At 42.1% G+C, this 27,374-nt stretch overlaps 1 protein-coding gene across 5 annotated transcripts in view; it reads left to right on the top strand.

The window, feature by feature from the left end:
- Positions 1-27,374, top strand: part of atp2b2 (ATPase plasma membrane Ca2+ transporting 2) — a 232,678-nt gene that overhangs the window by 151,626 nt on the left and 53,678 nt on the right. For all 5 annotated transcript variants that reach the window (XM_080422712.1, XM_080422711.1, XM_080422715.1 and 2 more), the window contains 8 exons: positions 1,956-2,156; positions 7,281-7,538; positions 8,713-8,838; positions 10,886-11,011; positions 11,669-11,701; positions 14,732-14,815; positions 19,153-19,194; positions 23,753-23,917. In XM_080422712.1, the coding sequence (XP_080278838.1) occupies positions 1,956-2,156; positions 7,281-7,538; positions 8,713-8,838; positions 10,886-11,011; positions 11,669-11,701; positions 14,732-14,815; positions 19,153-19,194; positions 23,753-23,917 (1,035 nt within the window). The remainder of the gene's footprint in view (positions 1-1,955; positions 2,157-7,280; positions 7,539-8,712; positions 8,839-10,885; positions 11,012-11,668; positions 11,702-14,731; positions 14,816-19,152; positions 19,195-23,752; positions 23,918-27,374) is intronic.

Genomic DNA, 27,374 nt, shown 5'->3' with positions numbered 1-27,374 from the left:
CAATGTCCTATTCTACAGTAGATTGAGGATTGGGTTGTAATATAGATGTCTACTTATTCTGATTAGTGCCTGCTTGCACTCTTTCTCCCACTCCGAGGAATTATTCAGAAGCAGGGTATATAGTATTTTACCTGAAGAAAAGAACGAGAAGAAAACTATTTCCCCTGTCACTAACCAATATTTCCTATACTGTTAGGTTTATCTGCAAGTATTAGTAATGCCCTGACTTTAGAATTAATACAGATTCACAGTTACAGCCATTTAGTTGCTTAAGCTATTACTTTGCTTGGTATACCAACTGCTTTTAATTTAACCCTGGAAGTTTATTTTGATGTAAAGAAATGTAACACTCTGGATTTGGTTGTGTACACATTCAACTTTAGGTAAAGTACATTATTTGACAAGTCTCCACAAATAGAACAGTAGATTCATTGTCTATATTTGAGTTCCCAGCAATACATTGCTGCCTTTTAAGCTACCTTGTCTCTAATAGCGTTGAAATATAAAGAGCTAAGCCAAACTTCAACATTTGTGCTGAGCATTTACATGCATTTCATTTGTTTTGATGATTGATGAGAAACGTGCATACTGTAGTTAGCTGCACTTTTCATCCTGATTCACAGAGGTGAAGTTCAACAGTTCAACGCTGTGGGTTGAATTATTACCGAATCCACACAAATCTGAAGTCATTAACTCATAACGCCATAATCCAGGGTGGGTGCTATCCATGAGATTAATTTCCTAAACGATATGCTATAGTATTCTGCCGTGTGCTTATAGAGCCTGGCAGAGGAGAGGGAGATATTTGTACAGCTCTTGGCTCGTGAGGAGGAGGGGGGTCAGAAAGGCTTGCCTCTCTTAAAAGGCATTATGTAAGAAACTGAGAGCCATGTGGAGCCCGTCATGACTCTATGACTAAAACGAGCAATTAGAGATGCTGCTGGGTGTGTGGGTGTGTACAGTACAACCGATTGAGCAAAAGAAAAGAAAGGCAGATCATTAGAGTATATTGGCTATGTTTTTTTTGTGTTAATTAAAATGAACACTGTCAATTTCACTGTGTATTCAAGCAGTAGAGAGACAAGACAACCGGGAGCAATTCCTTACTCTCTCTCTCAGTCACTGACTCTGATTTTATTTGATGTGTAACAAAGTCTCATCCAAGTAATTTTGTATTTGCGAACCCCGGACCCTGATAGTCTTCTCTTAGCAGGAAAACTTCCCCCATATGAGCATTCTTCACATTTTTATTTTTATTTGAGAAGGATTGTGGCTACACGAGGTAGCTTGTATGTGTGGGGATTAATTTGTGTGTGTGAGCGTGTGCCTGCGTGCTTGTGCTTGTGCTTGTGCTTGTGCTTGTGCCTGCGTGCGTGCGTGCGTGCGTGCGTGTGTGTGTGTGCGCGCATGCATGTGTGTGCGTGTGTTCCTCCCTCCCTCTGCAATCTCTGACTCTGGGTCATTGCTGTAAACAATAATGTATCGAAATGAACCTCTTGGACCATTTGAGGGTCAAGAGGTTATAATTAATGATGGTGGTCCACTGGAAGTGTTTTAGATTGCATCTGCTTTCCCCATCCAAATGAAAGCATTAAACACATCATATTTTACAATATATATTATATGCATTATTATTGAATATTCTATAATACTTGATTATAGGAAAATTAAGAAAATAATATAACAAACAGGAAAATGGAGCTGCCAGTAAATGCTAAATACATAATTTTGGGGGGATATTAATGTCTTCAAAATAAAAGTGCAAAGATAAGCTTTATTTATTTAAGACAGTGGGTGCATATTGTATAAGTAGTATGTATTGATTGTTCATCTCTCTCTCTCTCTCTCTCTCTCTCTCTCTCTCTCTCTCTCTCTCTCTCTCTCTCTCTCTCTCTCTCTCTCTCTCTCTCTCTCTCCCTCCCTCTCTCTCTCTCCCCATCGTTCTTATGTCCCAGGTCTTACAGGCGACCCAGCTGACCTGGCTAAGAGAATAGAAGTATATGGAGCAAACCTAATACCTCCAAAGAAGCCCAAAACCTTTTTGCAGCTGGTATGGGAGGCCCTGCAGGACGTTACGCTTATCATCCTGGAGCTGGCTGCCATCATCTCTCTGGCCCTGTCCTTCTACAGCCCGCCTGGAGAGGGCGCCGCAGAGGGTGAGTGTCACCTCGCCCTTTACATCGCTCACGAACGGTGAGCGATATCTACAGATAAAGAACCATGTGTGTGTACTTTAGAACAGTGTTTCTCAAACAGTTTCATGTCAATGACCCCCAAATTCATATATCTTTGGCCACGGACCCCCGTCTGACAAGATTTTGTGCCAGGGACCCCCGTATCAGCAGATTTGCGTTAAACAATTTAAAAATGATTCCAAAATGTTCCCAAATAGCAGATATACACTGCTTTGGAGCACTGGTTCTCAAAGTGGGGTCCAGGGGACCTTGAGGGGTCCTTGCAGGTCCCCAGCAAAATGAGGAACAGTTTAAACACTTTATCTCTATCTCTCTTTATCTCTCGAAACATTGACAAAGGTTGACAAATCTTCTCTTCTTTATGGGGGTCCCTGGCACAAAATGTTTTCAAAATGGGGGCTCACGGCCAAATGCATATCTATTTGAGGATCCTTGACATGAAAATGTTTTGAGAACCACTGCTATAGAAGCACAGAAACACAGACACACGTGACGCATGAACACCCATACCAGACCATGACGTTTTGCAGATTGTCACACAGTGAGTGTGAGTGTCAAACTGCTAACACTGACACAATGAAACTTGTGACTTCAATACCTGTTAAAGTACAGTCATGCACAGACACTCACACTCACAAACACACACGCACGCACGCACACACACACACGCACGCTATAGATGCGCGGATGGGCTTTTTCGTCACCCAAATCCGAGTGTACACATTCATTATTCATCCGCCATCCAACCGCATTAATTATATCATCCTATTTATAGATCCGCACCAACCTCATGTCAAATAATAATTATTTTCCTGTTCGTTTTCTTATAAACAATTCACTCACCACTTTCGCGATCACCGATGTATACATATCCATAACAGCAAGCCCTCCATCTTCATTCACTTTCTCACATCGCAACTTTTCTTAAGACATATGCAGTCGTCGGCAGGGTTAAGAACTTCACTAAATCACTCCCACGCCAAACTTATATTCCTCACTCTTCTTTTTATTTTGTTTTAAATCCTCCATTAAGTTTCTCTCTCACTCTCACTTGAGCTGCGCTAAGTGTTGCCATGTCTGCTTATTGTAAGCGTTTTTTGGCACTTGTTTTGGGCTTGTTTTCATAGACCTGGCTGCTTATTTTGGCTGCTTATTATTTCTCTTGCAAAATCTGGCAACACTGGCTGCAGTCCACTTTGTTGTTGTTTGGACTTACACCGGCAAAGCAACGTGCAGTAGGCGGCTAATTTGTGCCTGATGGAAAATAACGTAATATTAAAATACTACAAACGCACACACGCCGTGCTTTTTAAAATCTATAATAGGCCTATTATAGATATCATTAATTTAATTCCCTCATTATTTCACCCGCGGTTTATCCAATATTAATTAATTAATTATATTTTATTTACCCAAATCCGCCCAAACTGTGGTTATCCGCGGCAACCGCGGCTAAAACCGCAATCCGCGCATCTCTATCGCACGCACACATGCACACACACACGCACACAGCAAAGTGCAAGCAGTTTTTATTTTACGAAACAAGAGGTCAGTGGATTCATCAAAAGAAAGGTACATTGGGTGTGTGTGTGTGTGTGTGTGTGTGTGTGTGTGTGTGTGTGTGTGTGTGTGTGTGTGTGTGTGTGTGTGTGTGTGTGTGTGTGTGTGTGTGTGTGTGTGTGTGTGTGTGTGTGTGTGTGTGTGTGTGTGCTTGTGTGTGTGTGTGTGTGTGTGTGTGTGCGCATGAAGCTGTGTGGAGGTTAATGAGGTGTTGAGTAGTGAAATAACCTTGAGCTCCCAGCTCCCATACATCAGCTCTGCCGGCCATGAAACAGGAAATGAAGACAGGGGGCATAACGAGCTGCTGAGTCAGCCATATCAATCATATCTCTCCCAGTACCAATGCAAGTAATGGAATTCAATTACCCTGCCAGCACAACCAATCTGGGGATGGGGCCATTATGGATTTTGATGGTACGGTTGTAGTGAGAGAAATAGTCGCAGTTTCACCACTATCACGATTATTACGTGTAAATGTGTCTTTTATTTGTACATACTTGTTTTACTTATTTTGATCTTGTTTAGAAGAGGGAGCATATGACACACACTTGGCAAAGGTTTGAACTGCAAGTGCTAAAAGTGAATATAAAAAAATATCCATGCCAAGATTAATTTGAATGATTTAGTTGCCTTTTTACTGTTAAAATACTAAAATGTTGTATTTATTATTTTTAGTTTTATTATTAATATAAGATTAAGACTGACTTTATTTAGTCAGAACTAACTTTTTTCCCCTGGGTGGAAAATTATTATTAATGTGGGTGAAAAAACTCATGTCATCATCAACTGTCATCCATGCCTAATAACTTTTTATACCTTAAATGCTACCGTTAAGTTATTGATATAGAATTTGAGCAGTGATCAGGAACAGCAGTATATCATCATGCTCATATTTCAGGTCCCAGCACCTCTTGCCATGCAGAGTAGTCTAAAACGAGAAATGACACAGTTATATTATACCAGCTTATGCCAAGCTAAAACCCTTAAGTACTGTTATGACTCTCGCATCGTACTAAACATTATCAATATATGTTTAAGAGTTAAATTAAGGTGCCTTTCAAATCTAAAGCTCAGTAGTGGACAAACAATCCAACATCTAACTGTAAACATAAACAAAAATAACTACTAAAGTACTAGGCTTCTAATAAAAACTGCAGTATAACATATTCAACTCCTTTCATTGTTATTAATAAATGTTTCTGTACTATAATCCTGACCTGCGCTCCTCATTGCGGCTGCAGAGTTTCTAATGATCTAATAATTTAACTAGGCTATTGCATATAGACCGCTGACAACAACGTCAGATGGGGAGGGGTGCTGTCGGTGTGTTGCTTGGGCCATTCATCAATCAAATAAAACCTGTTTAGATTATTGAACCAACTGATGCACATTTCCCTCTTAATGTAGCACCAGCAGTTGTGATGTGATGCCATAGCCTAAAAGGATGTTTGGGTGAACGTGTTGCACTGACTAATTCAGTCACTCAGTCAGTGACGACGCTCTTGTGCCCATTCAGAGTATGGGATTGGGAAGGCTTTGCGGAGTCCCCGTTGGCTTAAAGGACAGCCAATGAGGAAAAAGTCACGACTAGCGCAGCAACGAAATATAGACCAGCTTGCTTTCACAAGCTGGTAAAAAGCAGAGAAATGCCAAAGGAATCATTATGCTAATGACTGCGTCCATCTGCACATACATAATCAGGGTTGCGTTTGAATTCGTAGAAAGAAAATATGGGTTTGATACTGTATGCGAGCCCCCTCTAATACTAATATCATATGAATACATTATAAATCTGAGCACCGAACCTCCGGCGGGTATGAATAAGCGTGAGGAAATCAGCGATTCACCCTGATAAGAATACATATATGAATCTGAACCACCTCATTCAGACTCACATTTGAAATGATTTGATTTACATTCAAATGGATCTGGTGCTGAGCAGGGAGGGGGCATTAAACAGTGAGAAAGCTAGTTTAGAACAGACAAACGTAGAGAGAGGAAGGCAGATATGGCAACAGAAGGAGAGACACTGACAGAGAGACAGAGAGAGAGCGAGAGAGAGAGAGAGAGAGAAAAGACCCCCCACCCCCACCCAACACCTCCACCTCTATGGTTTTCTGTTTATTAATAGGTCAAAACGCCAGTGCAGACTAGAAATCACAGTACAGCAGTAGGATGACTTAATGCACATTTACATATGAAATGGTTTTAACTGCAGCTAAGCATGAAAGCCTTTAATTGTTGGCGTATGAAACAACCAGCATGCACGCACACGCACACGCACACGCGCACACACACACACACACACACACACACACACACACACACACACACACACACACACACACACACACACACACACACACACACACCCTCTCACACACACACACACACACACACGCACGCACACACACACACGTTTGTACTACTATACTTTTAGGACAGCATTCTTATGAATGGCATTTGTATTTAAAAAAAAAAACATGTTTAACCCTTAGCCTATACAAAACTACACACACATGCACACACACGCACGCACACTCTCTCTCTCACACACACACGCACACGCACACGCGTCTGTATTTTTATTTCAGTCAAATAACGTCCTTGCCCAAGTCTGTTGTGTTTGGAATGTTTAATGCTTTGTCCTGCCTGAGTGCTGGAATGTCAAATGTTCTGGTGCGATAAGAGAGTCTGCTATTCAGCACCCCGGACAGCTACAAACCCTATGTCTGATTGTCTGTGCGTGTGTGTGTGTGTGTTAAGGATGTCATTGCTGAACTTGCATAAACTTGTCCACACTATATACTGTAGTGTAGGGTTTAATAATGATCACTACATTACTACAAAATGCCGTAATATATATATATATATATATATATATATATATATATACCAAAACCACCAAAACCACCTCACTGGGGCTTTTACAGCTAGCTAGTCAGCCAGCAGAGTAATGTACAGTACAATGGGCTCCCAGAGGAACATGCATAAGAACAGGGAATGGGCCTCAATTAATTCCCCAAATGTGTCACTGTCTGTGGAGGAAATTAATAGAGACCATCTGCAACTGACTACGCAAGCAGAGAAATTGCTCACTCGCATGTACTGTATACAGTACAGCACACAACACCACGCACACACACGCGTGCACGCACGCACGCACCTGTGTGTATTAATGCGTGTTGGTAGACGTGTACATGTACACATAAACATAGATCCGTGTGACGTGTGTCGTTGTTGTCGGGTGGAAACCTCAGAAACCCCAAAACTGTTACTTTTCAGGATTTAAATAAAAAAATAGCAAAAACAGCAGATCTACAAGCTCCAAACGCGATCGGCTATTTTTATGTGACACTGTAGTCTGACGAAGTAGGGCATTAATTAACGAAAATAATCTGGAGATAAGAGGTTTCTGCTCGACAGCAACGAGACTGTATCTGTGGTATGCAATGCGTAGTTGCCATAGTTGCCATATTTAAATCCTTCTTTCTTTCCCCTCTTCTCACCATCGCTATGCTCCAGGCTGCGGCGCGGCAGCGTCCGGGGCGGAGGACGAGGGCGAGGCGGAGGCCGGTTGGATCGAGGGCGCGGCCATCCTGCTGTCGGTGGTGTGTGTGGTGCTGGTGACGGCGTTCAACGACTGGTCCAAGGAGAAGCAGTTCCGCGGGCTGCAGAGCCGCATCGCAGATGAGCAGAAGTTCCAGGTGGTCCGCGGCGGGCAGGTCATACAGCTGCCTGTGGCTGACATAGTGGTGGGAGACATCGCACAGATCAAATATGGTAGGCAAAGAGAGGATGTTACTGTGTATAAAGGTAAATGTTAATGTTAATGCCTGATTAGCCTTTCTATTTCACACCTACCACCATTTCGCACCTGGCAAATGTCCCACTTTCTCTATGAAAAGGGGTGGATTTCCCACTGATTTGCCCATGAATTGCCAATGTGAACGCCTGTGAAATTCTGGAATGGCACATCTGTAAGTAGATTGATAGATGGGATGAGTGGGGTGTGTAGTTTAATAAAATAGTAGCTGTTGGGCTCCATTTTTGTTCTTTGATCAACAAATCGCAGAGAAATGCTCCATGAAAGTGAATTTGCCTGCGCTTTGATCACTGATAGTTCAAACAAACCGTCATGAGCCTGTGATCTGTGGTGTCATCATACCATGTAACATCTAATAAACATCATGACACCCTGTCAGGCTTCCTCTGTACTGTGGTTTAACGTGGTTGCACTAAACATAGCGGCCACTGTTAACCGAACCTTCCCAATTACTTAAGGTTTTTGGTAACTTGGGAAAGGGAAGACCTGTTAATCCTGCGGGGGAAATTCTGTTTCAGCTTCACCCAGCTGATGGCTGCTCAGATGGTTATGATGAGCACCCGCCAACACTATCTACAGGCATAGTAACTTTATTTGTCCAACCCTGAACTGAGGAGCACTCAGGCAACTCCTGGCAACTCATTAGCAGATTTGAACTGGAAACACATGACATCTTCATATTATGTTTCCTGTTCAAATCTGCTGCTGAGCAGTCAAATCAAACTCCTGCAAATGAAAGCCTGGCCTGGCCCTAACTGGGCCCTAACTGGGCCGGCCCGAAAAATTACCAGAATCTTAGGCCTGAAAACCCCCCAAAAAACAAAAAAAATGTAATTATGTGCTTTGTCCTCAAAGTCACGCATCCAACAAGCTTTGAACTGAGCAGATTGGACCTTCCGTTCCAAAGATAATGGCCAAAACATCTTGAAACTGACCACTTTAATTTATTTTGCTTTTTTTTTTTATAACACGGGCTAGGAAGGTCAGACGGCGACGAACTACAGTACATACCTGAGTAAAGTTCACTTTGAGCTGCATCCAACGCATTCCACTGCCATTTCCGTCGGCCTTACCGTTCGGCCGCTAGGGCTAGGTTCGGGCAGAATTTGAGAACTTGTTGTTGTGTTCCAGGTGACCTGCTGCCTGCGGATGGTGTGTTGATCCAGGGCAACGACCTGAAGATTGATGAGTCCTCTCTGACCGGAGAGTCTGATCACGTCGGAAAGGCAGCAGACAAGGACCCCATGTTGTTGTCTGGTATGTCGCCCATTTCTCTTTCTCCATCCTGTTTATAGGGGAGGACGGCATGATGAAGGGTGGTGTCAGGTTGAGATTTATGGTGCATATCATCTACGTCATTGTGATTAGGAGGAAGGGGGAAACAAATTGCCTTGGGTTTCATGCTATAAACCACTTAAGCCAGTGGTAAGTCAGTGGTTCTCAAACTTTTTATTTTCAAGGATCCCCAGTTTATTATGCATTAGTCCACCCCCTAGAACCCCCTCAAGGACCTCACTTTGAGAACTATTGCCCTGTATTCTTTGTTGTATGACAAACAGCGAAAATAGCAGATCTAAGCTTGTAGATAGGCTATTTTCACATTGTGATGCATTGTAAGCATTGATCAGCTATTGTTGCCATTTGCTGTAGCTTGTAAGTATGACGAATTGTATAGGGCTTAAGTGGTTTAAAACGAAATCCTCTTTGTGTCTGTGAAAAAGACATCAGGAAGTGAGGCGTTACAATGGAGAGTTGCCTGCCTCCAGCAGAAAACAAAGGGGAGTTATTTCTCACCTTGAGCTCCAGGTATTCAAATGCCATGTTTTCTTGGACAGGGGTCTGGGCAGAGATTAGTCACATATTTGTCACTCAGGCTTGCTTGCTGTCTGTCGCTACAGAATCTATTATGATCGCATAAAAATCCAATCTATTATTCAAGTCACGCTGTCATGACATTTCCCTCTGAGGGAAGACAACAGGCCCTTAATTATAATGTGAATATCAGTGCGGAGGGAGGGAGGCTGCTCTCTAATATAGCATCTCTGTCGGGCAGACAACTTGTATCTACATATTTCATTTGTCCCCCCATAAATTGATGACCTACTTTGTTGTACAATATTAATTTGTCACAATAGTGTCACCTAGCTTCTTTTTTTTCCACGATTCAAGATTTTATACGAGTACACAAGAGTAAAAGTCTCTCGCTTTGTTTCAACAAACAACAATAAGAAAGAAATAATGAATAACAGCACCAACACCAATAGTTTGCTGCTTTCGATAATTACTATCATCATATTGGCCCATTAAGGTTACCTAGTTTTTGGTTATCGGGCAACCAGCTGGTTTACACGTCTCTAACTAGACGTTCCTGGACGGCCACTGCCTACAGTTCCTCCATAACGATTGTAGTGTGTGTGTGCGCAGGTCAGCTAATTCATTTTTCCTAGGGAAGTTAATTATAGATGTTCTGTTCATTCTTTATCTAAAGCACCACCTTGCTGGCTTCCAGTCTTCTTGTCTGGAGAGAATTAAATGTGAATCTGAAGACCTAACAATGACCCTAACACATTACTGCCAGGAACTTCAACTAGTCAATATATGAACTGATAACAATAAACTGTTAGTGGAGAAACCATGTGCTGCTTCCTTTTCACTGTAAACTGTTCTTTTAACAATCTATTCTATTATGTTAGTGGCTTTCATTCATAATGGAAATTTGCAGCTTCAGTTTTTTTCGTGAAAGAAATCATTGAGGGAAAACGAGGATGGAAAAAAAATCTAGCCATTTTGTCTTTTAGGGATGGTAGGGCTGAGCACTCGGGTGGCGCAGGGGTAAATTACCTGTCCACCAACACAGAGTCTAGGGATTTGAATCCACTGCAGTGCATCCGGCTTGGCTGAGTGTCTATTATCAGTTTTCTGGGGAGGGAAGCTGGGCAGGGAGAGGTTTGTGTGCCCCAATGAACCTGGTAGCTGTGTTGTCTGGAGCCTAGTACTCCTGGCAGGATCTCCCATTATGGCAAATTGGTCTCGGCGGAGAGTCGCTGCTCCTTCACTTGAAAAGGTGACAGCTACGGTGGTTCGGGAATCTAGTGCTGATGCCTCCTGAGCTCCGAATGCCTCTCCTCAGTGCACGTCCGACTGGAAGGAGACCCCCTGGCAGACCAAGAACCAGATGGGCTTCCTTACCAGAGCCGTTAAACCATTACTGCGGCTCCACATGCTGTAGAAATGTTATGTAGGTGATATAGAAATGGTTGAAACCTTATCTTATCTTACAGTATCTTATCTTATCTTATCCCAGGGACCCATGTGATGGAGGGGTCAGGGCGCATGCTGGTGACTGCTGTGGGAGTCAACTCTCAGACCGGCATCATCATGACTCTGCTCTGCGCCGGAGTTGAGGAAGAGGTGAAGAAAGAAAAGAAAGGTATGTGCTTCATGCCTCAACAGCTTTTCAACCGTTTTCATTATTCCTACCCACATGTTACTACAGTGTGTTGTATAACCAATGTATTATATTGTGTCAGTTTTAATTGTTCAGATTGATTTAAGCAGATGAAATCACACATATTTCTGTTTAAATTATTACATTTTACAACCTCAGGGAGCCATCTAAGCTTTTTTCTTAGGTTTCACTGTGAAGGATGAAACGTCTTTCTAATTGTACTGTAATTGTAAATTCATGGGGCAGCATTACACACATTGTGGTTGGACGCTATTTTCCACAATAGAGACATTGAGGATAATTTAGTTTTACTGTTATCCAGTAAAAACTAATCTTTTCCTTCTTCCTCGCTAAAACCCCCAATGCTAAATACTGCCTACTCGTTTGTTATGAGGTCTCGGAACATAGGACTGCATAATTATTTAACTTGTAGGCTATGCACTTATAATGAATGTGTAAAGTACCACTTAAAATAAAGCTCAAGGGACAAGAGCACGGGCAAGAATGGCTAAACATTCTCAAACAAAATCCGTTTTGGTGGTGGATTTATTTATTTTTTACTTGGACTATTCAGGTTTTATGGATCAGGTCAATTTTTTTGTCCTCACTTCTCTTATCGTTCCAAAATACACCTCACAGACGGGGCAGTGGCAGATGGACACCAGAACACAGGTAGAGTATCGCCTTTCTGACACCCTCAATCCAAACCGGAAGGTCCATTCCTTGGTCCATTGACCGCTAACAACTAATAACCCACCGTGACTACCCTCCTCCCTGCACCCATGCACCAATTCCCTAATACCCTGACCTGTAACCTCAGCCTAACTCTACTCTCCAAAAGAGAAGCCTCATCCAAACCCGGCATCTTTTTTAACCACATGAACCCTAGCGTCCCTATTCTGGGGGGGGGCTATTCTCACAAATAGCCTGTCTACAAGCTCATCACGCGACGCAACACCAGTGGTTCTCAAAGTGGGCTCCGGGGACCCCCAGGGGTCCTTGAAGGAGTTCCAAGGGGTTCCCAGCAAAATGTGTTAATATAGCATCACAAGTTGCACAAGTTTTACCACTTGAACCCTATTTTTTACTTCGGCTAATCAAATATAGCCAATCTACAAGCTCACAACGTGTCACGATGCGACACGATGTGAGCTTATAGATCTGCTATTTTTGAGCAGTTTAGACAAATCTTGAAGAGATTTGAAAACTTTGGAATAATTTTGAAAACATTGTAACACAAATCTTTTCTGGTGGTCCCTGGCACAAAATATTTTCAGATGCGGGTCTGCCAAATACATATCAATCTGGGGGTCCATGACAGAGAGAACCACGTCCACGACAGAGAGAACCACGCTAAAACCCCCAATGAAAACGCGACACATTGTGAGCCTCTAGATTTGCTATTTTCAGTGAAGCGATTTGGTGTAGTGGAGGGTAATACTAGTTTGTTGATCAAAGAACAGTATTGTGCCCTGGGGGACGCCGGTCAACTAAACACATAGGGTTTAAGTGGTTAAGTATTGAAAGATGATAACATCTCATGGTCCATGATCCCCTTCCCCTTTTCCACAGGCTTTCTGATGTTTTCTCAACAATACTAACATTCAGCGCTTGTCCTGTTTCTCCAAACTGCCGAAATCCACATCCTTAAAATAGCACTGTCGCAGAAGAAGGTGATACAATATGTTCAAATGACTGACTGACTCACAGATGTAGAGCATAGTGTACCACGAAAGGAATAAAGGGTAGCTTTTTAGGAGGATAGCACCCCTAGAGAGGTAAGGGGTGTTAAGCGTTATTATTTATTGATAATCTTTGCTACCTGTGTCCCAGTTTTTCTACCATATTGCCACTTTGAACAGCTCTCTGGTTTGAATGAAGTGGCCCTCTCTAGTAGTACTCTAACATAATGGATAGTGCACCCTGGAGGGGGGAATCAATGCTTTTAAGCATTTTGTTTCAGTTCCCATACTTCCACCCATCAGATTATGCGGAATGCCATGTCCCAGTCCTTACTTACAATACAGTACAGTATATGATATCTACTAGAACACACTTTTTTAATGTGTATCACCTTTAAAGATAAAGATGTTTTTGTCTAGTGGATTACTGCTGCTATATATTTCAATTCATTGTTTTGCCTAATCTAGGAGATGGAAAGGCTTGTATGTCCTGACATTTGAAGAGATTTTGATTCATCTGAGGCAGCATTCAATAGTTACATTCTTACCAGTGCTGCAGTGGTAGAACTTAATATCACTGACCGATGATTGACCTGGCTACTCACCTGTCTTAAACCTGATTTATACGGCGTCATACAGGGGTGTAACGGAAATAGCAAATCTATAAGCCACAATGTGTTGCATCCGCAACTCGTTGTGAGCTTATAACTCTGCTATTTTTGGTTTGTGGCACCATCGAACAACGGAGCATAAATAAAACACTGCTATGCTTTCAGATAGAGTGGCAACACATTTTGAGATACGATTTTAAAATCACGCACTCATCTTTCAAGGCGATTATTCCAAAATTGGAGAACTCTGAGGAAGCCTGTGGGAAAACCTATGATCATTTTCCTCTTTTATCTTCAAAATTTGAATGGGATGGCCTAACCATAAATCCTTGTCTTGTGCATCCACTCGTTTATAGGTTAGCTGAACTGGAATCACATGCAGTCAGTTGTGTAATGTGTGGTTTTCTGGCTAACGCTGTTGACTCTGCATCGCTTTGGAGAGTCTAACTGTAACTGGGCTGGTAAACCCGCAAATGCAGCTTTTCCGTTCCTGTTCTTTTGCTCAAATTATGATTTCCCGATGCTAAATGACATGACACGAATAACATGGTTGACATGAACTTCAATTTCCCTGATTACTGTACTGTAGTGGACAAATTGACTTTGTCCAAATGATACAGAATGCATTATAGATAGAATACATACAAATACATCAAAACTAAACATTTTAGATTATCGATTCAGTTGATTTTGTGCATTTTCTAGTTCTACCTTTACCGGCCCCCTGTTTGTTCCATTCCCCATTATGTTGTGTTGTGAATTAATTGCCATATATTATGTTCCTGTTTTATGTTCCATATCTGTCTAATGTTACACCTGTTTTATTTATTTATATATATATATACAGTACTGTGTTTGCGTGTGCGTGTGCGTGCGGGTGTGTGTGTGTGTGTGTGTGTGTGTGTGTGTGTGTGTGTGTGTGTGTGTGTGTGTGTATATATATATTTATTTTTAAATTTATTTATTTTTATATATATACTTTTATATATATATATATATATATATATATATATATATATATATATATATATACACTTTGCCATAGTTCTTACATGTAGGGTACTAGTTGGAAATTACAGCCCACATGAAAAAAACAGCAACACTAGTCTGAACCTCTTGACCGTGCTATAACCATGTTATTTCTGTTCATTGTTGTGCCCTGTGTGTGTGTGTGTGTGTGTGTGTGTGTGTGTGTGTGTGTGTGTGTGTGTGCATGTGCGTGTGCGTGTGTGTGCGTATGCGTGTGCGTGCGTGTGCGTGCGCGTGTGTGTGCGTGTGCGTGTGCGTGTGCGTGTGCGTGTGCGTGCGTGTGCGTGTGTGCGTGTGCGTGTGTGTGTGTGTGTGTGTGTGTGTGTGTGTGTGTGTGCGCGTTTGTTCATTTATGTTTGGCCTTCATTGTTACTGGTTAGACTGCTCCCATCCCTCAACTCACCCCATCGCCACTATAGCTACGGACGGGGCTGCAGGCCCCGGCAATGCAAGCCTAGTCAATGGTAGGTCGACACCAACTCTGCACTCTGTGTGATTCTTCACGGTCCCTGTACCTCCTGCTGCCATGGGTGCACCCATTTCCTCCCTCGCTTCACTTCGTCAACTTCTTCGCCTCCTTTGTTTCATGTCTTTCTTGCTTTCCTCCTTCCCTTCCACCTTTTTCTCCTATCTTGGCCCCTTTGTGTGCGTAACGCATGAGTTATACACACTGTAGTTGCGTGTGGGTGTTGCGCACTGAGAATCTACACAATGCATTTTCGGTGTGTGACACCAGCGTGCAACTATGTATAAATCATGCATAAGTGTAAAAGGCTAGTTTTTCCTTTGCTGAATGACCACGTCGCCAAACAAAAATAACCGGTTTACAAGTCAAGTGAATAACATAACACACTGTGCCGGATATTTCCGTATGTTATGCAGTGGTGGACAGTAACAATGTACATTCACTTGAATACTGTACTTAAGTATTCAAATATAGTGTATCTACAAGCTCACAATGGGAAAATCTTTTTTGGGGGAAAATATCTAAATTTAATTTAGTAATTCGTACTTTTGAATACTTAAGTGTTTTCAAAAGCATTTACTTTTGAATACTTAAGTATTTATAAAAGCATGAAGTACTGGGGTTGAGTACTTTGCCCACCACTAGTGATGCGGTTGTTTGACAAAGTGTAAATTAGGCTTAACTCTCCCACTCAATGCGTGTCCTCTGAGGTTGCATTCTGTAAATAGCTGTCCTGTCCTCTATCTGGTATCCTCACGTTGCTTTTGGTGAATACGAATGAACTTCGTAGGGACATTTTTCTAATGAGGGAGGATTTTTTTTTACGGTTCCTAATCTTAAATGAAAAGTAGCATAACCTAATTAACAGATCCCTCATTAGCTCTCTGAAGACGCTCAAAGATTATGAAAGAGACTTTGATGAATTGCATATTCATTTCTAATGAAGATTTTGTGAAGGCTAACTTAAACCTTTGAGCATTTGAAGTGAGGCTGCATTAATGTTACCTCGGGGACGTGGTCTTATTTCCCCTCTGTTTGTACAGTGAAAAGACTCAGTATTATTAGCAGTGATTGGGGTTGCATCGGGCTGTATGTATATAAAACACATAGTTCAATACCGGTGGTGCTGTACAAGGACTACAGGAGTTGCATCCTGGTTTTGGGGGTGTCCCCAGAGGTCAATTGGTGCAAATCTGTGTCGGCTAAATGAGATGCATAAGAGATTAACATTGTCTATGGTTGTATTCAACCCTCTCTTATGTTCCTTTGTTTGCTGAATAGTCCCAAAGCGTTCATACTTTGTGCAGAAAGGCGCAGTTTTGTACTGTAATGGTGACCTTGTGCTGTCCTGGGCTGGGCAGACCAGAGCTATTTGTCATTTTCAGCCTTATTGCCGCCCCAGGGAACTGACTAGACCTAGCAGTTAAGGTGAAATGAACACTATTCTGTCGGAGACACTAGCATTCTACAACTTGAATAGTTTTTTTGTTGGAATTTTACATAACTAGAAGTTTGGGCAGCTCCGCGGCCCCTCACATCTAGAGCTCGGGCTATATCGCACTGCCCATCCGATCAATATGTCAGTGTGTTGGGGGCTTTGTCAGAGCACCCGTTCCATCCGTCTGCCTGTGTCCCTTTTGTGCCCATATATGGAGATGTCTGTTTCTGTCTATCTACCTGTGTCCCTTTTATGCCAATATATGAAGATATCTGTATATGTCAGTCCTTGTCCCTTTTATGCCCATATATGGAGATTCCTGATGTCATCAGTATATGCCCATATATTGGAATGCTCATATATGGGCATATTGGTTGGATCGGCGGCTCTGGACAACTGGATATCCGAACTACTCGACGGCGGGCACTCCCTCGAGTCCTTGCCGCTGCGCACACCTAGTTTGTAGTCGGTCGGTTCCATATGCATGGATGGATCTCTGTATCTGTCAGTCTTTGTCCCTTTAATTCTGCCCATATAGAGATCGCTGATGTCATCAGTATATGTCCATATATGGCGCTGACTGATTTGTTTGCGGCCATGGCGACACATATTGAGGTTTGACAACACACTCCATAATTGGTTATAGTTGAGTTGGAGTGACGTCAGAGGTCTGCAGGTCCCGCCGGCCGGCCCTCCCATTAGCCAATTTTAATATAGGATTGTCAGGTGGAAACCTTGATTGTAACGCCACAACTTGAGACGAGTTTCCTTCAGCCTCTCTCTCTCTCCTCCAATCGTTATCTCTCCCTCTTTCTATATATCTGTCTCTATCTATAGCATTCACATATCCACTCCCTTGATCCTTAACTGTGTAATTTTGCATGCACATTCTGACATAATTTCTCACACGCATGCTTTCACTGGTTGTGTGTGTGTGTGTGTGTGTGTGTGTGTGTGTGTGTGTGTGTGTGTGTGTGTGTGTGTGTGTGTGTGTGTGTGTATGTGTGTGTGTGTGTGTGTGTGCGTACGTTGGCGTGTGGTTGTGGGTATGCTTTGCGTGTGTTGATGGTTGTGGTAATTGTGTGACTGTGGTCTCTATGTGGTCTTTTCGCTCTCATTGTGACGATGTACCTACAGTATGTCTTGACAACTCACTGTCGGGCTGGGCAATTAACAAAAAATATATTGAAAGCGATATTTAGAACCAATAACTAATAATCTGGCTCATTTAGGTTAATTGAATAATCGAGAAGCAGGGTTTTTTGGGGGGAATTATTGTTTAAAATGTCTTATACGTCAACAAATCAACACGATTGAGTGACTAAAATTGATTATTCTGATTAACCACTTAACCCTGCATTATACTTAGCTGTACAATACAAAAATAACAAAAATAGCCAATTTACAAGCCCATACCGCGTCACATCACGACACGTTGTGAGCTTGTAGATCGGCTATTTTGGCCATTATTCAAAAAGATTATTGAGGCAATTGATTGATTCGAAGTCATATCGCCCAGCCCTACTTGACACCCCACAGTATATTCTGATGTCTTTGCTTGTATTGCTGGTATTTGTGTGTAATTACCTACGTTCAAATGCAAGTATGCGCTGTATTCATTCAAAAGAAACAAAAAGCCCAAAGACTTGTTAGGCATACACCAACATATTTTATTCCACCCAAGGCATTTTATGATACATTTGACTTCAAAGAGCCTTAGAAAAAATTGCATTTTATGATTTAACAGAATATCCCACTATAGTATTTGTATACGGTCATGTCCTGACTGTTAATTTAAAGGAGCACTTCACCCATTTTCACCTCGTCTTCATATAATTATGCTCATTATAAGATGCCACCATTTCTGTCCACCATTTCTACCCGTACTGGGTCTGAGAGGTGGGCTATGTGGACAGTTCAGAAACCTGCCTACCATTGACATCATAGGTGGTCATTTCAAACAAGATTTCAAACTTTTCTTTCTCTCTTTAGTCTTTATTGATGCGAGATAAATGCGTTGTATGTAACATTCCAGGTTGAGAAAGGCTGTAGTTTCCATTAGCTTTGAATCACCACTGATGATGCCATTGGTGGTTTCCACAGCCCACGTCTGAGACACAGAGCAACAAATGGTACCCTCTTATGATGAGCATTAATGAGGACCAATTATATGAAGATGTGGTTGAAAATGGGTGTAGTGCTCCTTTAACTCCAATAGTGTAAAAAATGTCCGTTTACACTCTTGAGTTAACTTCAATCCATTCAATCTGGGAACGCATCTCTGTCATTTTTAGATTTGTTTGGCTATTCAGAAATAGCAGATATACAAGCTCATAGCACGGCACCAAGTGCCGCGCTATGAGCTTGTAGATCTGCAATTTTTTAAAGATTGTGAACATTTGTGCAAATCTTTGAATATATATATTTTTAAAGCGAACATTTGTAACTCAAATCTTTGCTTCTGGGGGTATCTGGAACACAATATTTTACAAATGTTCGCTTTAAAAAATATATATATTCAAAGATTTGCACAAAGACTTCTTTTGAAGAGCCACACGACACCACAATTGACACGCCGCTCTGCCACCGACAATGTACCTCAATTTAAACATCAATGTGCCTCAGTGTTGTGATATTTAATTGTCTTGTCTTCCTACTGTGAATAGTCAAAGCCACACACACCACATGACATAACCGCACATCGCCCACACTGCAAGTGTCTTCTATCACAGGGATGGTGGATTAAAAGTCATTTTCCTTGTCTTCCTTGTGTTTTTGATGTTTGGATGTGGCTGTTTTGCGTTGCTGTGTATGTCTGTGCGTTGGTTTGCGTTGGTCTGATTCGTTGTCTGCCTTGGTTATTTTTGTTGTTATTGTCTCGTATGTCTCCATCGTAGGTAAAATGCAGGATGGAAATATGGAGAACAACCAGACTAAAGGTAACTGACCATAACTCTCACTCTCTCCCCCATCCTCTTCCTCTTATCTTCCTCTCCTTCTGCTCTCCCTACTCCTTTCTACCCATCTTTTACACTCTATGCTCTGGAAGGCTTGGGTCAAATCGAGATGGAAAGTCCTCTTAACCCATTAAGGCCTGAGGTTCCGATTCTACAAAATGTCTTCTAAATTCTACACAGTTTTCTGAAAAACGTATGTTACTATATCAGTAGCCTCGATCTCCAGGCTTTTATTGTTTAGTTTTACTATATCAGTGGTTCTCAAACTTTTTCATGTCGAGGACCTCCAAAATTATATGTATTTGGCCGCCGACCCCCATGTGAAAATATTTTGTTCCAGGGACCCCCAGAGGCAAAGATTTGAGTTGTTTCCTTTGAAAAATATATATTCAAAGATTTGCACAAATTTTCAAGATTTTTCAAAAATAGCCAAAGTATAAAATAATGGTTTAATTTCTTACACAGATGCGTTCCCGGTATCTGCTATTCCGCTATTCTTCATACGACAATGTATACAGGGTAACGCTTTCTGTGGACATTACTCCTAAGTGGTTAATCCATATTGGTTCAACTTTACCTGAAAACTCAATGGTGTCACCATTGCTCAAGCGGCTGCCCCGCCGCACCAATCCATAACGATTTGATCGCGGTCAATCCCATCAAATGACTTGAGAGTATAGTTGCCAAAGGCGACCACAGTCACGGTCAGTCAAGCAACGGCATGAACACGAACGAGAGGCACTCTTTGACCCAGGTCTGACCTGCAATCATGTAGTTGGTTAGATTACTCCTCCTCCACCCTGATCGACTGTCTGTCTCTGCACTGTTGTGTGTTGTCGTTGTTGTTTACTTGTTGTGACGTTAACTGTGTCCCGCTCTCTTTGAGAGAACATCCCTCAGTTATATCACCCCCCCCTCCCCAACTCCCTCTTCTTAAACCATGAAAAAGAGTTCAGCTGTCGATTGAAAGAGTGAGCTCCCATTAGTAGTCTGTTTAATGTAGTACTTTGAGATTTGTTTCAAATCTAATTTAATCTAATACTAATTTGACTACTTAGATGCTACAAATGAGAGCGCACTGTTTCAACCTAGAGTTAATATGGATTCAAGTACTGCAGGGATACAACAGGGATTTGGTGTGAAATTGCCAAACCATTTAAGCAGTTACAAGGTGGATCTTTATTTTGCCACCTGGCAGATGTCCCATGGAGGGAAACAAGTGTCCAGATGGACACGTGCACTTAGGAACTTGGTCCGCATTATAGGTTGCCCTTGGTATCACTAACAGCACAGTCAAAGTAATAAGCTACATTACAACAAGACATTAAATTAAATAATAACGTTGAAGAACTCCTGGTGCGCCTTCATGCCATCTGTTGAGTAAATTTGTAATTAACATTTTGATTAATCGTAACACTCAACAACTCAACTTTGAGTTTATTACAGTCCCTGCAGGTGAAATTGCCTAGCCATATAATTTCCATTATACAGTGTCTCTCTCAATATCAATACATCAACTGGAATTTAAAAATGGAAACTAATGGTTCTGTCAGGACCACTTTCGTCAAAAGAAAAACTTTTTAATTGCATATTAAAACAGTAATTTAATTACGATATTCGAGCATTCATTATGCTTGGCGGCATAGCTCTGTTCGGGGATCTGGGCAGGGAGAGCAGCAAAGCAAAGACTCCCCCGGGTACTAGTCTACAGATACTACAGAACAGAGCAGTGTGACATCAGATAAAGACCCTCCCGGGTACTGCAGAATGGAGCACTGGTTCTCAACGTTGGGTCCAGGGACCACCAGGGGTCCAGATTGGTCTTTATCGTATCTCTGTTGAACTAAGTGGAACATATTTCACAGGTTCTGGATTTGTTTACATACACTATGGCTCAGTTTCAGATGAGGTTCTCAGAACCTAATTTTGACCCTGCTCTGGAGGTGGTGCTAACCCTGAGTTCTGGGAGTATGTATACTTTATTTTATTTTATTTTTTCAAATAGAGAAACAAGCCGATCTACAAGCTCACAACACATCGCATGTATTGTGAGCTTGTAGATTGGCTATTTTCACTTTGTTTTAAACAAGTCTTGTTTTTTTATGAGTATGACGTACAGTACCTGCCCCTTCAGGTAAAAGTACATGAAAGTACAGTAGCCTACTTGAGTAGATGTACTCACTAGGCATGCGTACAGTATGCTGCTGCAGCAATAGGCTAGATGAAGCACTTATAAAGATGTCTCTATGGGGGAGGACTTGGCAGGAATTGGATGATCAGCTAATGAGGGTGAGGCAAGGCTTGACTATGGTGTCCTGCCAGAACTAACGCTGTGCTCAGTTTCAGTGGAACTAAGTATATATATTATTTTTTTTTAGCCACAGAGAGACGGTATTAATCGTTAAGATTTGCAGATATAATTTTTTTCCTTCTTCAGTCAAGCTGGGTGTGTCATCACAGGGCCTGCCCTGTGTCATGGAGACGGAAACATGAAACACAGTGAAAAAAAGACATTCGACATTCGACTTATCACGAACAGCAACAGCTTTTCACCATGATGCAAGTGATGCATCGTAATGGGTTTAATTATCATTGCAGCGCACACACAAGTGTGGGTGTGTGTGTGTGTGTGTGTGTGTGTGTGTGTGTGTGCGTGTGCGTGTGCGTGTGCGTGTGCGTGTGCGTGTGCGTGCGTGCGTGCGTGCGTGCGTGCGTGCGTGCGTGCGTGCGTGCGTGCGTGCGTGCGTGCGTGCGTGCGTGCGTGCGTGCGTGCGTCAGAGGAACTGAGGACAGGTGGTTTTACAGTGAGTTCAGTGTTACTAGGGATGTGGATGGAATCTCTCATTTTCTTTCACAATAAAATGGACATTAGATATCAACTGGTGATGTGACTCTATGCATCTGTTATTTACTTCTTCATGGGAAAAGTGATTGCTACATTCAGTTGCTGTCGGTTGGAAACCTTGTCCAGAACGTAACTTTTCAGGAAATGGAAAAAAGAACCCGAGTTCCAATGGATCCAGTATAGTCATTATTTAGTCACAAACTCGTGTTAATACTTTTCATTGGTTCAACATTTATAAAACCCACATACAGATTTAACCACTTTCATTTTCCCTTTCAAAAAATTTCAAAAATAGCAAAAATAGCCGATCTACAATCTCTCAATGTGACACGCCACGATGCGTTGAGAGCTTGTGCATAGGCTATATTTGCTACTCTTGTGCAACACTCTTGTATGATGAAGTATGGCATAAAGGCATAAAGGGTAGGTAGGTAGCGTCTTATTTTGTTAAAATAAGTGTTAAGTGCCTTATATTCTGATAGAATATAGACATTGCTACAGGAGTTTTGTTTTAACCAAAAAATATCACTTACCCTACCTTTTAATTTACGAAGAAAATAAAACATAAAAGTAATATGGACAGGTTTCTGCCTGACATTAATGATTTGTTTCTATGTACAGGATAAAAGCTATCATACAAGCATGTAAAAATGTGCTTCTCTTTAACTTTAGTGACAGTTACAGGTGGTTATGTGACATATGATTTTGGCACCATGAATGTCATTGCAAGTTGTGAACCTTTAGTAGCAATTTAAAAGAAAAGTATTATTTTGATTGACAATTTCAACTATGATCAATGATCAGAATTTTGGTATTTTTCAAACACTGGGTTCACTGCAGTAGTAAGATCAGCATCACTGAAATGGCTTTCAAATCATGTTTGGACAAGGATGTGTTTTTGATCTTGGATGTAAGACCGCTGAATGATTCATGACCTAAATATTGATTGATTTGGGGATCAGAAATAATAAGTAAAATCAGGTGTAAATAGCCGATCTATAGTACAAGCTCACAACGTCAGCAACAGTGAGCTCATAACAGTAGATCGGCTATTTCCCCTGTGGCGTTCATTCAGTATAGGGTTTTAGCGGTTTAGAACACCATGTCTATTGATTTCAGTAGAGTTCGAGTTTTACACGTTCTAGAATATGCCGTTCCAGAGGTGTCTCCATCCCACCAATGTGAGGTTGTTGCTAACAGAATAATGTTACTTCTGTGGTCATCGTGGTCCAGTAGCATGGCTCCTTCCTGCTCAGTTCTCACCCTCCTGCGTCGGCCCTGAACGCTACGGCTCGGTTTCACATAAGGTTCTCAGAACCTAATTTTGGGCCCTGCTCAGGAAATCTCAGAACTTGTACTTTCAAGGTTTTCAGGTTTTTTGAATAGCGAAAATAGCTTATCCAAGCTCACAGCGATGCGACGCTCATAGCTCGCTCACAGCACTGACGCTCACAGCGCGTTGCAACTATTTTAACTTGTTTTTATTCGTTTTACTTATAAAATACCGCCCCTTTTCTGGTTATAAAAAAACACAGAACTTCAGAACAGGTTATGGGAGGTTCTGGATTTACCCTTCGCCATTTGAGCCCTTTGGTGTCAGAGATCTTAGCTCCCTGTCCCTCCATCACCCTCCCACCACTGGGTCCAACCCAAGTTCCTAACAGCACATACGTCTGTATCTTGTGATGTTTACAGTGAAGAAGCAGGATGGGGCTGCTGCCATGGAAATGCAGCCTCTCAAGAGCGCCGAGGGCGGAGATGTGGACGAGGAGAAGAAGAAGAGGGTGAACCCCAATAAGAAAGAGAAGTCTGTGTTGCAAGGGAAGCTGACCAAGCTGGCGGTGCAGATCGGCAAAGCAGGTACCAATGCATGTTTCAGGCGGCCTCTCTACCCATGCAGCTACGGCTCCCTGTACCCGTTGTATCCATTGTCAGAGTAAATGTTGTAGCCGTTGTCAGTATAGCACCTCTTATCTTAGTACTTGGAGGCTAGTCTGTGATGTCACTACTTTGCTCCATATGGGGATTTGTGGATTTCTAGATATTTTTGGTGATTTGCTCGTCTGAGCATTCATGTACAGTGGCCCCGGCCGTTTTAAGCTGCAGTACCTATGAATGACCTGCATGTCCAATGCGCTTCAATGCAACCACTGGGTTCTGGGGGCTTGGCTTTTATAGATAGATTGTTGGGAAATTGCCGAATTCGGTAAAATATATATATTTTTTAATTTTTCTAGTGTAATTTCTGTTTCCTTGGAAATACATGGGGTCTGATTGGGACAATTTCTAGTCTATGTTGAGTCAGCCAGCCAACTTGAGCTAATGCTCTCTAGAGATCATGATTTCCCTCAAACTGAATAACTACAGAAATTAAAAAAATCCCTGTTAGCTCAATCGTGTAACTAAGACATCTGCTGATGTTTCATGGACAGATTTAGCTGCTACATCTGTGAAGTTCACATCTATTTTTAAGCTGGTAGTGCTAGCGTTGTGTCACAGACTCACCAGCACAGCTGTTGGAGAATGCTAGACTGGGAGGAGTAAAATCCTCAGTGTTAGAGTAAACAGGTCCATTTGGTTCCATTTGTACCTCACTAACAGTGAGGATTTTGCATTGTAATGTCAAGGCTGAACAATAGGCAACATTTTGAATCAGTGGCTGAGTAATATTTATGGTGAGAAACTCAAGTATTATGTGGCACTAACTAACGTTTTGAACAAAAATACAGTGCCTCAATTTCACCATTTATTTTGGCCAGACATGGAAGGGCTATAACGTTTCGGCCTAGTTGGCCTTCATCAGAACAGCATTTTATAGTGAAGAGGCACTTTTCATTTGAGCATGGCTAAGTGTCCTTTGTCGTGATTTGAGCATGGATGTAGAGCCTAATTTGACCAATCAAAATGCTTGGCTGGAGCTACCCATTGTATAATCCTGCTTGTTGCTATGCAGCCACATGTATTAGAGTCCCTCTTTTTCCTGGATTTATATATTGTCAGAAAATGTAGTTGAGTCCCTGTGGGTGCACTGCAACGTTGCAGTCCTAAAAAAAACAACTGATGGGATGCGGGCACCAATAACTGAGTGGTTAAGGCTTGTACCACACATGACCCTCATTTATCAACGGAGCGTATAAACCGGCGTATATTTTTCCATATATTCGGCCGTACACCAACGTCGAAGTCACATTTATCAACGGATCCTATATAGCCGATCCTAGCGTACATTGGGTCGGAGCCTTGATAAATGTCACGGCTCAAACCAAACGTCATTTAAATAACACGCCCTTAAATATTCTGGAAACACCCCGATTTTACGACATGAAAAGCCGGCTCGCCTCGCCTCGCTGCCTGTCAAGTCACACACACGCACACGCACACGCCTCTCTCTCTCTCTCTCTCTCTCTCTCTCTCTCTCTCTCTCTCTCACACACACACACACACACACACACACACACACACACACACACACACACACACACACACACACACACACACACACAAACACACACACACGCCCAACTGTGTCTTTCATGTAATCCGTAGCGGTACAATCTTTGTCACGTAGGCTTGTAGCCTACATGAATGGCATATTATGATAATATCATATCACATATCACAATCACATCGCCATGAATGGAATACGTTTGCATATTAATTTATTTACCCCATACCGAGCAGTGCGCGTTCAAGTTACACTAAAATAAAGCAGTCAGACTCGGGCAGGCTGCAGTGATTCCGTGCCGCCACGTTAATAAGAGATTGGAGCGTCGGGTTTATATCCTTAACCCAGCCAGGTTGTAGTCTTCATAACTCTCTATGACATAACTCCATACCATAGGACAAGCTACTGTAAGTTTGTACACCTCACTGTCCATGAAAAGATGTTCGGGAGTCCCGAAAATGCGCTCGCAGAAGCGCTCGTATATTTTGAAAATAGCAGATCTACAAGCTCACAACGCGTCGCGATGCGACCCGTTGTGAGCTTGCAGATCTGCTATTTTAAAATAGCCAATGCAGCCAGATCTGCAAGCTTAACCGAATGACTGTTAAAGCAGTTTGTTTAAATTACTTTATAAAATGTTATATTTTCACAGGGATTATTTATTAGTGTAGATATACATTTTGGAGTGGATTATGTGTCCAGATGCCTGTCAGACAGTCAGACAATGCTGCTCCGCAGGTCTAGAATGGAATAAACTGTCTCTCTACACTGTGATCTATCAATAAAAGCAAGAAATACCTGAAAAAATAGCTTTTAAAAAAATGTAATAATATCGCACAGGATTATCTTGAAATCCTCTCACATAATTCCTTCAGGATAAATGACCCTGTCCGGTGACATTTTTTGTTCTCTACAGTGGTTCTCAAACTTTTTCATGTCTAGGACCCCCACATTAACACATTAAGTGCCAGAGTTTTATTAAAACGGGGTACATCTAGTGCTGGCATTCTTACCATTTACGCTGATATGTTGCGTGCTGTAGAAGCCTCGACGAGGACGCGGATGTAAACAAAGGGTACGTGCACGACGGTGGAGGGTCCCGACTATCGCTTGGAACAATACTATTTCTAACGCGATCCGCCATTGCAAAGTGATCGCCCATCGAAAACGGCTCGTTTCCACCATATTAAAAAGAAAGAGATATGAAGCTTTTTCTCAAGGAGTTATAATGGGAGTGGACGAGAGGTCGTTTTTTTGGCATGGATCCACATCCGTCCTTTCCATTGTAGAGACTCCGTGGATGATCCCAAAGTTGTGTTAGTGAAAAAATATAAAAAACAAAAATTGGCTTAAACGGTTATAACCGTTTTTGGCACTCCACGCATGGCTTTTCAAAAACGGTCCGGACCGTTTTTGGCACACATGTAGGCCTATTTGGCCACCCATCAGAAAATATTTATTTTACAATTTTGTTTCAAGGTTTTTTGAAAATAGCCAATGTCAGTCTGCAGGGTTAAAGTAAACTGCGCCCTTTTCACCGTACTGCTGGGAACCGCACTGCTCTATTGCGCTTGTTATAATGTTGATAAAGGCCCCTGTGTGGGAAGAGCCTCTTTCTTTGGTGTTTCACCCAGGTGGGTGTGGGTATACATTTTACAGTATGATTGGAAAAGGAGTGCTCGTTTTCTTCGAGTTCGGGCGCGGCGGTGTTGACGCCTCGGAGGTACAGAGACCAAGGGGGACGATGATTTACGATTCTGTCTCTATCGGGACATAACTCGGACGGTGCTGAGTCGGCTGAAGGTGACTTCTCAACGTTCGGCACGGCGACTCGCTCGCCTAAGCTTGCTCAGCGGTGCGTTTCGTGGCCTC

This window comes from Gymnoscopelus braueri, assembly GCF_963280865.1.
Source record: "Gymnoscopelus braueri genome assembly, chromosome: 3".
Classification (NCBI taxonomy): domain Eukaryota; kingdom Metazoa; phylum Chordata; class Actinopteri; order Myctophiformes; family Myctophidae; genus Gymnoscopelus; species Gymnoscopelus braueri.
Note: the sequence above shows the minus strand (reverse complement) of the source record. Positions and strands in the feature narration are given on the sequence as shown.